The sequence below is a fragment of the Lithobates pipiens genome, unplaced genomic scaffold, assembly GCF_037356315.1.
Source record: "Lithobates pipiens isolate NorthernLeopardFrog02 unplaced genomic scaffold, aLitPip1_a1.2 Scaffold_8, whole genome shotgun sequence".
NCBI classification, from domain to species: domain Eukaryota; kingdom Metazoa; phylum Chordata; class Amphibia; order Anura; family Ranidae; genus Lithobates; species Lithobates pipiens.
The window spans coordinates 281,687,963-281,702,220 of record NW_027507903.1 but is presented as its reverse complement, the minus strand read 5'-3'; the positions used below and the strand labels follow the sequence as shown (position 1 = coordinate 281,702,220).

The 14,258-nt window shown below is 43.1% G+C and overlaps 1 protein-coding gene across 2 annotated transcripts in view; it reads right to left on the bottom strand.

Annotated features, from left to right (window-relative positions):
- LOC143962744 (uncharacterized) overlaps positions 1-14,258 on the bottom strand; it is a 435,927-nt gene that overhangs the window by 257,150 nt on the left and 164,519 nt on the right. The window contains exon 5 of one of the 2 annotated variants that reach the window (XM_077472147.1): positions 12,215-12,424. In XM_077472147.1, the coding sequence (XP_077328273.1) occupies positions 12,215-12,424 (210 nt within the window). Of the gene's footprint in view, positions 1-12,058; positions 12,425-14,258 lie in introns of both variants that reach the window. The other variant, XM_077472146.1, reaches the window with a different exon arrangement.

Here is a 14,258-nt window from a genome sequence, read left to right as displayed (position 1 = left end):
CAACGCCTCCTTCGCTGGCCCCGGCTACCTGGAGACGTGTTCAAAATGAGCGGACTTTTCTCCGGGCGGGAAAAGTCTGTTCATTTTAAAAGTACGGCGGACTGGCACACGCACGGCCGGATTGTCCGCCGAAATGCGAGTCCGGCGGGAAGATTGGAGTGCAAAAATACTTTCTAAGTCCGCCATACTTTTGGGTAAAAAAAGTCCGCCGGAGGCTACACACGGGCGGATTGTCCGGCGGACTTGAGTTTGCCGGACTTTTCCACCGGATTGTTTGATCGTGTGTAAGCGGCATTAGGATGAAAGATGCAGTCATATAAGGGCTACATCAGTGCAAATATGCCTTTTTCCCTGAAAACTACTTTACGGTCCCACATCCAATATGGGCATTTAATATCCATGCCAAACACCCATATCAAGAGTGTGGGTAGAAGGCGCTGGGCCAAGGGTTACTTTTAATTGTCTATGTGCAAAGTAAAGTCTACAGTATATCTTGAAGTGCAATTGTTCTGAATAGGCAGTACTCAAACACAAAAGGGCATGGGGGCCTTGGATAACATAGAGGAAGGTATAGGAAAAGAGAATTACCACACCAATAATTTTAGGATCAGAACGTGACTATCTTATTATAGAAGCCGTAGATAGCAAGTCAAAGTGATTCAAGGGCTATAAAGTACACTATTTATCAGGACTTAGATTGTGGTTGGACCCAATTGGATTAATAAAATAAAGTAGAATAGCTCCTTATTCTGAGACTGGCTTTAGAAGCTGAACCTCTTAAACACCCATTTTAGTCAGATTTGGTCAACCAGGTTAAAATCTTAGCAGAGTCTGTGCCCAAACCATGAAGGATGTTTCAGGCAGCCACATCATCCTGTGTATGGGGGCAATCTATAATTTTTTTAAGGCTTGTGTATGCAGCTATTTGTTATAGTAAATATAATTCATTAGTGACAGAAAACAGTACAGAAGCAGTTTAGATGCAATTCAAAACTTTCTCATATTAAAGTCAGTGAAGAATGGTCATCAGGGAACCTTTAATAATGGAAATATGGCAACTGATAAAGCTGGCATGCTTTTGAGGTTCAAGTTCCAGAGCTATCATCCTGAGGCTTTACTATCCAGTGAGTCACTGACCTGAAATAAGTAGCCAGTGAATAAGGATGAGATTAAAGTGGAACTTTACCCTCCTCCCATACTCCTCTTGTATATTTGGGCGTCTTTATTGGGGGGGGGGGGGGGCGACCTGATTTTGACAGGCATCCACTCCACTCCCACTTACAATCAGATTGCTATGGCAAACCAAGCAGAAGTTTGCTTCCTCTTACGCAGCAGCTTCTTACATCCAGGAGACTGCGGGACCATTCACGGGTTGCAGCGCAGCTTGCACATTGCAAAGTGGGCAGGCAGCCGTAAAGCGTAAGAAGTCACAGTTGGCTGCCCACAGTTGAGATGGACCCGAAGACCAGAAAAGACTCGGTTCAAGTGAGGACATCGTTGGATCATGAGACAGGTAAATGTGTGTTTTTTAAAGGTCAGCAGCTACAGTATTTGTTTACAGGGTAATAATCCTCTTTAAGGTTCACAAATACCAAGGGATTGCAGCTAATGCCCTGGATTCACAAATTTCACCAATTGCCAGCTTTTGGCTGAAATAAGAAATGGCCTACTGTATACAAGAGTCAACAGAAGGAATGAATAACCCAGCCCCATTTCTTTGAAAGGTTCAGTTCACAGTAGCCATATTGCTGAAGTCTGTTGGAGGTTGGAGCTGATAGGGAGAGTCAATTCAACAATTCTGCATGAGGAAAAATTCAATGTTCTTTGTGGTAGTGTCCAGCTCCTTACTAGCCCTACAGATAGCTAGAATTGAAAAGAAGGATTTTACACCCATGTACTTCAATGGGGTTAGCCCCAACATTTGTGAACCTCTAGCAATATTTGCAAAACTGACCAGACCTAGACTTTGAAGTATGAAACATCTTGTTTATTTTTATCAATTTACTAAATGCAAAGTGAGCGAACAGAAGAAAAATCTAAATCACATCAATATTTGGTGTGTCTACTCTTTGGCTTCAGTAAGCATCAGTACGTACACTTGCACACTTTGTACACTTGCGCAAAGTCAGGACTTTTCTAGGATTAGTCAGGTATATGACTAACCAATTGTAAACTCCAATGAACAGGGCTCTCTAATTCCTCTTGTACCAAATTGTATTGTAACTGTAATGTCTGCCTTCATTTTGTAAAGTGTTGCAAAATCTGTTGGTGCTATTTAAATACTGTATATATTGACCTCCAGAGTTAAGGGCAGCCAACATCCTTCTGTGTAGAGTGGGTTACAAGGCATGGTGGGTGTAATGCAAGATGAAATGGTGGGCGCCAGACACTTTTTGAATCCAAAGAGATTTATTTGCAACACAAACAGTTCTCAGCTTACTCCACATTCACTCACTGTGGGTCTTCACTCAATGAACTCCCAGTCTTTCACTAGACATTGGATCCAATAGCCACTGGATCCCCTGAGCTCTTCCACTTCTAGCACTCAGTATCTTCCTCAAATGTCACCCTGCTTCCCTGCTGGGTCCCTGGCTTGGCACTCACAGATACTCTTCAAGCGTCACCCCTGCTGACACGCTAGGTCCCTGGCTTGGCACACACTGTTGCTCCGCAAGTGTCACCTCTGCTGTCCCGCTGGGTCCAGGACTGGACACTTGCTGAGGTTTTCCCACTTTTTCATCATCCCCGACTGGTGAGAAGTCTGCTCTGGTACTGTCCTCAGCTTACTCACAGTAGTCTCCGGCAACAAGGTGGATGGTCCTTTAGTGGCGACAGCTTTCCCTTTCTACGTCTGACCACAGTTGGTTCCCTGTACGGCGGAACCGCTACTTCTGGTTGGACTACAAGCCCACAGTCTTAACCCTGCACTACTCTCCTGCTTCTGGATAGGCCCTCAGACAGCCTAGCAGCCAGATGTCCCCAGGATAGGCCTCAGGCTTACGACCTAGCAGCCTGGGGCAGCATAACACACGTCCACCCAGACAGGTGGACAGCCATCCAGGTGGCATAGAATCCCAATCTCCTCACTCCACCCAAATAAATAGGATCTCCCAGTAGGCCAAGGGACTTAAAGAAGCCCCTGCCAATTGACTGAGACATCCCATCCACTTATAATCTGTTCTTGCTATGCCCTTGTCTTATCTAATGTCACCAGCTACAATGCCACCACCTAGTGACAGAAGAGAGAAGTGCAGTAATTCCAGAATTAGGGGTAAATCAATTGCTCTCCTAACAATTGGCTAAGGCAATTATCACCTGGCTACTAAATTTGATAGCAGCCCTGCCTAAACATCAGGGTGCTACAAAAATAATTATATCAAGCAGGTGCTAATGATCATTCATTTTATATGTAGGCTGAAACACAGTCATTAACTGAAACAGAAAAAGCTGTGTAGGAGGCTTAAAACTGGGTGTGGAACAGCCAAACTCTGCTACTAAGGTGGGGTTGTGGAAAACAGTTTCATGTCACAGGTCATACACCATGGCAAAACTAAGCACAGCAACAAGACACAGAGCAGTTATACTGCATCAGCAAGGTCTGTCCCAGGCAAAGATTTCAAAGCAGACTGGGGTTTCAAGATGTGAAGTTCAAGCTCTTTTTAAGAAGCACAAGTAAATGGGGCAACATTGAGGACTGTAGACGCAGTGGTCGGACAAGGAAACTTAATGCAGCAGATAAAAGACACATCTTGCTTACTTCCCTTTGACATCAGATGACGTCCAGCAGTGCCATCAGAAACCAGTGGGACCCAGGTACACCCATTAACTGTCTGGAGAAGTCTGGCCAGAAGCAGTCTTCATGGAAGAATTGTGGCCAAAAAGCCATAACTCCAACATGGAAACAAGGCTAAGTGACTCAACTATGCATGAAAACATAGGAAATGGGGTGCCGAAGAATGTGTGCTCTGGACTGATGAGTCAAAATTGTAAATATTTGGCTTTAGTAGAAGGCAGTTTTTTCACCGAAGGGATTGAAAGCAGTACAATAATGAGTTCCTGCAGGCAACTGTGGAACTTGGTGGAGGTTCCTTGCACGTTTGGGGCTGCATTTCTGCAAATGTAAATGGAGTTGGAGATTTGGTCAGAATCAATGGTGTCCTCAACGCTGAAAAATATAGGCAGAAACGTAGCCATCATGCCATACCATCAGGGAGATGTGTGATTGGCCCAAAATGTATTCTACAACAGGACAACAACCCCAAACATACAGCCAATGTCATTAATAACTATGTTTAGCGTAAAGAACAAGGAGTCCTGGAAATGATGGTTTGGCTTCCACAGAGAAGGATTTGAGGCAGCCTACATCCACAGAAGATCAGTGGTTAGTTCTCCAAGATGTTTGGAACAATGTACCTGTCGAGTTACTTCAAAACTGTGTGCAAGTGTAGAGTACCTAGAAGAATTGAAGAAGTTATGCTATTTTGAAGGCAAAGGGTGGTCACACCAAATATTGATTGGATTTGGATTTCTCTTCTGTTCATTTATTCTCCATTTGTTAATTGATAAAAATAAACTATTAACACTTCTATTTCTGAAAGCATTCTTTATTTACAGCATTTTTTCACACCTGCCTAAAACGATTGCACAGTAGTGTAGATCAGTAATGCTGCGTACACACGACCGGACTTTCCTGCAGACTAGGTCCAACGGTCTTCCCGACTGACTTTCAGCAGTCCATTCGAAAGTCCGTTCGTTTTGAACTTGATGGCATAAGATGGGACTAAAAAAGGAAGTTCAATAGCCAGTAGCCAATAGCTATTTTTAACTAGTTGCTGACCGCCGGCCGTCCAATGACGGCCAGGCGGCGCACCTATTGTGGCGGGAGGCCGTCATATGACGGCCTCCCGTTTAAACAGGGAATGTGCGCGATCGTGCGCAGGCATCCCTGTTTCTTCGGTGGCGGCCTGCCACGGAGACACCGCTCGCCACCGAAGGGGGTGAACAGCCATTCGTTATGGCTGCTTACCACGTGATCGGCCGTGATGAAGTCACGGCCGATCACAGATGGTCACACCCCGACTGTGCATGGCGCATGCGTGCGATCGTGAGCGCGCTGCGCGTGCACGTCGGTGGCGGCGTGTTCCCCGGGAACACTGCTCGTCACCGACGCTGGTAAACAGCCATTGGCCGGCTGTTTACCCACGTGATCGGCTGTGATCCTTTCACAGCCGATCACTAAAATGTAAACAAACCGCGGTAACGAGATGTTACCGGGTTGTTCTCCTCCTCACACACCGATCGTGTGTGAGGAGGAGATTGCGGTAACATCTCGTTACCGCCTAGTGTATACCAATCACACTGATTGCCTGCCTGCCCCCCCCCCAATAAAGAGGACCTGTCACCACCCCTCATAGTACCTGTCAATCACAGTCCATCAGAGTACCTGTCACAGTCCATCAGAGTATTTGAGTACCTGTCACAGTCCATCAGAGTATTTGAGTACCTGTCCCAGCCCATCAGAGTACCCGAGTACCTGTCCCAGCCCATCAGAGTACCCGAGTACCTGTCACAGCCCATCAGAGTACCCGAGTACCTGTCCCAGCCCATCATAGTACCCGAGTACCTGTCCCAGCCCATCGGAGTACCCGAGTACCTGTCACGGCACATCAGAGTACCCGAGTACCTGTCACGACACACCAGAGTACCCGAGTACCTGTCATGGCACACCCGAGTACCTGTCACGGCCCATCAGGGTACCCGAGTACCTGTCACGGCCCATCAGGGTACCCGAGTACCTGTCACGGCCCATCAGGTTACCCGAGTACCTGTCACGGTCCATCGGGGTACCCGAGTACCTGTCACGGTCCATCGGGGTACCCGAGTACCTGTCACGGTCCATCAGGGTACCCGAGTACCTGTCACGGTCCATCAGGGTACCCGAGTACCTGTCATGGTCCATCAGGGTACCCGAGTACCTGTCACAGTCCATTAGAGTACCGAGTACCTGTCACAGTCCATTAGAGTACCGAGTACCTGTCACAGTCCATCAGGGTGCCCGAGTATCTGTCGCAGCCCAGCTGAGTACCTGAGTACCTTTCACAGTCCATCAGGGTACCCGAGTACCTGTCACAGTCCATTAGAGTACCGAGTACCTGTCACAGTCCATTAGAGTACCGAGTACCTGTCACAGTCCATCAGGGTACCCGAGTACCTGTCACAGCCCATCTGAGTACCCGAGTACCTGTCACAGTCCATCAGGGTACCCAAGTACCTGTCACAGTCCATTAGAGTACCGAGTACCTGTCACAGTCCATTAGAGTACCGAGTACCTGTCACAGTCCATTAGAGTCGCGAGTACCTGTCACAGTTCATTAGAGTACCGAGTACCTGTCACAGTCCATTAGAGTACCGAGTACCTGTCACAGTTCATTAGAGTACCGAGTACCTGTCACAGTCCATTAGAGTACCGAGTACCTGTCACAGTCCATTAGAGTACCGAGTACCTGTCACAGTCCATCAGGGTACCCGAGTACCTGTCACAGTCCATCAGGGTACCCGAGTACCTGTCACAGCCCATCTGAGTACCCGAGTACCTGTCACAGCCCATCTGAGTACCCGAGTACCTGTCACAGTCCATCTGTGTACCCGAGTACCTGTCACAGTTCATCTGAGTACCCGAGTACCTGTCACAGTTCATCTGTGTACCCGAGTACCTGTCACAGTCCATATGAGTACCTGTCACCGCCCTTCAGAGTACCCAAATACCAGTCACCAAACCATCAGAGTACCTGTCACCAGGCCATCAGAGTACCCGAGTACCTGTCACCAGGCCATCAGAGTACCCGAGTACCTGTCACCAGGCCATCAGAGTACCCGAGTACCTGTCACCAGGCCATCAGAGTACGCGAGTACCTGTCACTAGGCCATCAGAGTACCTGAGTACCTGTCACCAGGCCATCAGAGTACCCGAGTACCTATCTCCAGCCCATAAGAGTACCCAAGTACCTATTTGCAGCCCATGTCTCATAGAATATATGTTGGGGTGTTTGCTTTCCAAAATGGGGTCATTTTGTGGGTAATTTCACTGTCCTGGTGGTCCAGGACCTTCAAAAGTGTGATGGGTAGGAATGAAATGAGATGTGTTATTTATGCTCCTAGAATGCCTGAACGTACTACTTCAATGTTCGGCCTCTCTATGTGGCCAGGCTGTGTAAAAGTCCTACACATGTAGTATCGCCATACTCGGGAGGAGTAGCAGAATGTATTTTGGGGTGTAATTTTTGCTATATACATGCTATGTGTTATAAATATCTTATAAATTGACAATTTTGTGTAAAAAAAAAATGCGTTTTAATTTTTTTCCACATATTCCAAAAACTTCTGGAAAAAAATTAACCATTCAAAAGACTCATTATGCCTCACAGATTATACGTTGGGGTGTTTGCTTTCCAAAATGGGGTCATTTTATGGGAAATTCCATTGTCCTGGTACTCCAGGGCTTTCAAAAGTGTAATAGGTGGTTGAGAAATGATATGCGTCATTTTTGCTCATAGAACGTCTGAAGGTACTACATCAATGTTGGTGCTCTGTATGTGGCCAGGCTGTGTAAAAGTCTCACACATGTGGTATCGCCGTACTCGGGAAAAGTAGCAGAATGTATTTTGGGGTGTAATTTGTTGTATGCATATGTTGTGTGTGAGAAATAACCTGATATTATGACAATTTAGTAAAAAAAAATAAAAAAAATAAAAAAATCTTCATTTTGCAAAGAATTGTGTGAAAAAATAACAACTTAAAAAAACTCACCATGCTACTTACTTAATACCTTGGGATGTCTACTTTGTAAAAAGGGGTCATTTGGGGGGTATTTGTACTTTCCTGACTTGTAGTGATTGGCACCATAGTTCGTAAACTCTATAACTTTCACAAAGACCAAATAATATATACTAATGTGGGTTATTTTTACCAAAGATATGTAGCAGTATAAATTTTGGCCAAAATTTATGAAGAAAAATAATTAGCAAAAATTTATGACAGAAACAAAGAAAAAGTAATTTTTTTCACAAAATTTACATTTTATTTTATTTATAGCACAAAAAATAAAAAGCTCACTAGTGATTAAATACCACTAAAAGAAAGCTCTATTTGTGTGGAAAAAAGGACGCAAGTTTCATATGGGTACAGTGTTGGATGACTGAGTAATTGTCATTCAAACTGTGAGAGCGCTGAAAGCTGAAAATTGGTCTGGTCAGGAAGGGGGTGTAACTGCACTGTATTGAGGTGGTTAATATTTGGTCCGTCGGACCTAGTCTGCCAGAAACTCCGGTAGCGTGTACGCGGCATAACTCTCTAGATAGGAAAGCACAGTGGATACTGCACCTTTAAAAACAAATCAGCTTCAACATTGCTTTAGATATATTTCAGCTTTTAATATATAATTTAAAAATAATAGCCAAATGCATAAAGTTCTTATGAAGTAACTGATCAGTCACAATATCTGTTCTGTTTAAATTTTTTAAAGAAATGATGGCCTACATTTTAGTGGAAAAATGAATATTAATTTACTTTTGTGCTTCTAGACAATTTTCATGAAAGTCCTAAAAGTGCCTATTCACTCTTTTTGTGACTGCAGCTATACTGTGTGAAAACTGCAGTGCAGCAGCACTTTCAAGATAGATATTTAGAGCTCTTGCAAAGTGACACATTTCCATGCTTTTAAATAAGCTGTTCATGGATTGCTGACTGGCACAAATACTATATTAACAAACACTGCTGTCCCAAGAGAGTTCAAATGCACCAGTGCAATCATGTATTTAAAAAATTATTTTACCTAATTTAATATAATCCAAATTGCAAAGTCTGTAAATTATACATTGGATTGATGTTTTATTGTATTCTGAAACATATTTTTGCCTACATGTACACTGTGATTTTTAGTCAAAGCAGTTTCACTGCAGTGAATGTCAGATGTGTTTTACAAGCACTTTACACCTATTTTAAAGGATACGTTCACCTTTGTTCACATTTTTTTCTCTAAATTCCAGCTCCCCTATGTACCAATATAGTATTCATGTACCCTTTTTACAAAAATATCAACGTTTTCCATTAATTCTACAATCACTTACTTTATTTGTCCTCATCCATGTTTCCAGATGTATTCATTTGTAATGTTTTACTTCCTGATAGGTTATGATACAGGAAGGAGTTTTGACTAGCTGACCTCATTAGCACACAACCTGCATCAGCCACCCACCCCATCCCAGCTGCATTTTTGCATTTTGCATTTTGCATTTTTAAATGAAATGCAATCAATCAGTGATCACCCTTCTCACTAAATACACCATATACAATCAGATTGCATAGGGTATGGTCATCTTTATACAAGTACATAGGAGGGAGTGAACAGAAACACTCAGCTCTCAAGCACCTATCACATCTCTGCATAGTGAAAACTCGCATTCCCACTTGCGTCTTTTTTTTTATAGTGAGGTGGGGTGGTGTTTTGGAGAATTTTCACTCATCACACATAGGGCAGCCCATCCACCTGAATGTGCTGCCCTACACACAGAAATTGCCCCAAAGAAGCTTCAGAACTTTTACTGCGATATTTGGTGCAGCACATTTCTGAAATGCAAGGAAACACACAGATGTGAATGGAGTCTCATTGTTCTTGTGTTAACACACCAATTTCCCTTTCAGGCCCCATTCACACCTAGCATAGTGGAAGCGTACATTTTGTGTCTCGTTTTTCCTGAGACACGCATAGGGCAACCTGTTGATTTCAATTGGCTGCACTACATGTGGTTAATGGGACATTTTGCCGTTTTGCGGGTTGCGTGTCTTTTACTGTGCATTTTGCAGCATTTGGCAAAATGTGTGTTTGCTTCTGTGTTTGGTGCGCCATTAATAATTAATGGCACTAAAAGTGCAACTAGTAATTTTAGGTGTATAAAGACATACACTATACAATCTCATTGTACAAACACCCATGAGGACAGTGAGGGAAGTGTCTGTAGAATTAATGGAAAGTCTCTTGGAGCATGTCTGCAGTTTCTGAGAGTCTCTTGGAGTATGTCCGCAGTCTCTGACTGTCTCCTGTATCATGTCTGTAGTCTCTGACAGTGTGTTGGAGCATGTCTGCAGTCTCTGACCATGTCTGCAATCTCTGACAGTCTCTTGGAGCATGTCTGCAGTCTGTGACCATCTCTTGGAGCATGTCTGCAGTCTCTAACAGTCTTTTGGAGCATGTCTGTCATCTCCGACAGTCTCTTGGAGCATGTCTGCCGTCTCTGACCATTTTCTGTATCATGTCTGCAGTCTCTGAACCATTTTTTGCATCATGTCTGCAGTCTCCGACCACCTCTTGTATCATGTCTGCAGTCTCTGACAGTCTCTTGGAGCATGCAGTCACTGACCATCTCTTGGGGCATCTCTGCAGTCTCCACAGTTTCTTGGAGCATGTTTGCAGTCTCCAACAGTCTCTTGGAGCATGTCTGCTGTCTCTGACAGTCTCTTGGAGCATGTCCACAGTTTCTGACTGCCTCCTGTATCATGTCTCTTGTATCATGTCTGTAGTCTTTGACAGTCTGTTGGAGCATGTCTGTAGTCTCTGACCATGTGGTCAATCTCTGATAGTCTCTTGGAGCATGTCTGTAGTCTCCTGTATCATGTCTCTTGTATCATATCTGTAGTCTCTGACAGTCTCTTGTTGTATGTCTGCAGTCACTGACCATCTTTTGGAGCATGTCTGCAGTCTCCGACAGTCTCTTGGAGCATGTCTACAGTCTCCTGTATCATGTCTCTTGTATCATATCTGTAGTCTCTGACAGTCTGTTGGAGCATGTCTGCAGTCTCTGACCATCTCCTGTATTATGTCTCTTGTATCATGTCCACAGTCTCTGACCACCTCTTGTATGATATCTGCAGTTTCTGACCATCTCTTGTATCACGTCTGCAGTCTCAATCTGACCATCTTCTGTATTATGTCCTTACCTCTGCTATGCAGTCTCTGACTATTTGAATTAAGTTATTTAAGTTAGGCTCAGACGAACCAATAAAAGCATATTTTATAGGTAGAAGGAAGCATGGGTTTTGTTTAACCACATTACGTAAGCCCCTCCCACTGCTAGACGCTTGCCCACGCCTACAATTTACTGTGACGTAGCACGCCGCAGGTGTTTTTACTCCTTCATTGTCCCTCATTCTGAAGTTCAAAAGTTGTGAGGTATGTATTCAGAGTATAGCAAAAGACCACTAAATCTACAACATAAACTGGCATAGATAAAGAACATGTTTACAGCAATATCAAGCATATAACATTGCATGCCTTAATATAACTTAATTTAACTATTTCCACAATACATTAACATTTGCTGTGTGCAAACAACAGTTTTATGCTATATATATATTATCAGCCATTGCTGGCAGGTGAAAGGCTAAATAAAATCTGCTGCATGCTTCTATGAGCTTCTAAGACTCATATAATTAAATTTGTGAACAGGTTCTTCAATAACTACCATGCACAGCCAAAAAACGAAAAGTGTGCCGTTAGACAGGACAGTACATCATACAATTAGAAACTGTTAGGCATTAATACGTTTATCAAGCGAAACAAAAATTTTTTTTTTTAGAACAAAGTAGCTGCTGAGTCACGATCACCACAAAAAAAGCGGCACAATGCCCTAAGCGGCACGCGATACAGCACATTCCTATTGTGCGGCACAAATTCTTCGCAACACTGGGAGACATGACAGAACAAAAATACTATTAGAAATGTTTGAAAAGGAACATTTTTGGCCATGATAGAAGCTTTTGACATTATTTATTAGGTTCAAAAATGCTTGACAAAAGACCTAACAAAGGACCTGTGGAAACCACTACATCTGAGGCACTTTCTGTTGTTACGTGCGCCCATTGATTTGAGGATGGCCAGCATTAGTGGAACAATTCCCTCACAGCAGTCAAGGCAAGCAAGTATTCAAACACGCACAAGCAAAGGCCTGTGAACAAGCCCATATGGAATCAGAAAGAAGAGAAAAAAAAATAAACATTTATTAACCTCTTTGTGGGGAGATTGGCGGAAGGACTGGCCAGTGATTTAGAAAATGGTCATGCCACATTTTGTCAAAAGGAGAAAAGTCTGATGCCTGTGAATATTTTCTCACTGAATATGAGGAGGCCTGGTGAAGGTCGGCGTTACCAGAGCAACTCTTACTGTATAGTCCAGGACTTGGGGCACTGCTACCGCATCCACTGGCTGCCGGTGGAGATTTTCTGTCGTGAACTGTAGTAGCAATGCTGGAGGAGCTTTTAAATGTTTCCTTAGATTTGGAAGACAAGGATGACAATGATGTGCGCAGTTGGGAAAATGATGCACTGAAAGATTTATAGATGCTGCTGCAACTGGAAGCTCTCTCAGACAAATCTGGAAAAGACAATACAAAGGAAAGTTCATATATATGGTCGTTAGTACTGTAACATACAAAAAATATCTGCAAAAGAAACAGTCTGTATTTCAGTTGTTGCTAAAATCCATATGTGTTATTTATAGTGATAAAGTTGGCCATACACTAGTAGATTTTAGAACGAATGCTTCTACGAAAAATTCCCAATACATTTGATTACTCGACAAATGTTGTAAAAAGTACTTTAAAATTTTGTTTACATTTAACATTCAATTTTGTAGTCAATGGATATTCCCAAATGAAAACCACATTCACTGTTAGAAACTTGTTCATTTGTGAAAGATTTTCCATCCTGCCTCTTCGAATTTTCCCATCATTATGGTTGAAAATGAATGCCATTTAGCCCTCACCAATGATAATACAACAGAATAAGGCCGCGTACACACGCGGGGACTGTTCGGCCAACTTTGTCCGCTGAACAGTGTTTCGGCGGACAGTCCGCCCGTGTGTGGGCGTTCAGCGGACAGTTTCAGCGAACAGTCCGCTGAACAAGGTTTTTCGGAATTTCCGAAAAACTGTCCGCTGAAACCTTGTTTCAGCGAACAGTTCCCTCGTGTGTAGGCTTGTTCGACAAACTAAGTTCCGAGCATGCTCAGAAAGGATTTACACGCCGAAAGTTATAATGCAATGTATAGGACGTCGTATTTTTCGTCCCGTCGTACGTGCCGTTCACGTCATCGCGCACGGTTTCAGCAAACTGTTCGTACGTCGTGTGTGGCCATGTCCGTCCATGCTAATTTTGAGCGGACTGTTTGCCGAAACTGTTTGACGGACAAAGTTGGCCGAACAGTCCCCGCGTGTGTACGCGGCCTTAGTGTTCTAAAAATTAAACATTTTGAATGAAATTCTATGGCCAGCTTTAGTCTATTAGCTTTAAATGCTACTTATGCAAAACTTAATTTGCACAAAACTTGTACTATGTAAAACTGGACTGGACTAGCCTCGTACACACAATTGGATTTTCTGACGGGAATTTTGTTGATGACAGGCTATTGGCGCAAAATCCAACCGTTTGTATGCTCCATCGGACAATTGTTGGCCAGCTTTCCGTGGACAAATGCTGGATGGCAGGTTTATAAATTTTCTGTGGACAACTGTTGTAGGATTTTTCTATCCGTCCAACAAAAGCCCAAAGTACAAACACGCATGCTCGGAAGCAAGGATGAGCCAGAAGCGGTCAGTCTTGTAAACTAGCATTTGTAATGCAGAATTAACATTTATGACGCGCCGAATTATGAAATTTCGAAATGCAGCACACATTCTCTTCTTCTTTAATGGGATAATAATGAAGCTGCTTTGCTGGTGATATTGATGGAGTTCTGCTAAACATATTTTAAAAGGCTTTTATTTTCTAGTGATATCAAAAATAATATTATTATGCTTGTTTTTTTTTTGTATTTTTTTGGGCAATTTACCACAACACCATTATCCCGTAGTTTTTAAGATCAAAGATACAACTATGTTGGTGTCTCTTGTCAATTTTACCTTGTATTTTTTTAAATATAACTGCCTACTCCCACACTGTCATTTGAAGGAAAACACATAGCCAAGTATTATTCTCCACATTTTTTTTATTGTGCATTAAAAAAATTTTTTTGCACATTCTATCTGTCAATAGAACTTAACCAAAAAGTGCATTCTATGCATCCAAAAATATAGAACATATAACAAATCAAATCATTATTCAACCAAAAAAATAAATAAAAGCTTCATGCATGTATCCTGCTTCCTAATATAGGGGTCAACAACGCCAAGAGTTGGTGAAAGCAGGGGTCCATCATCCAGAGATAATTC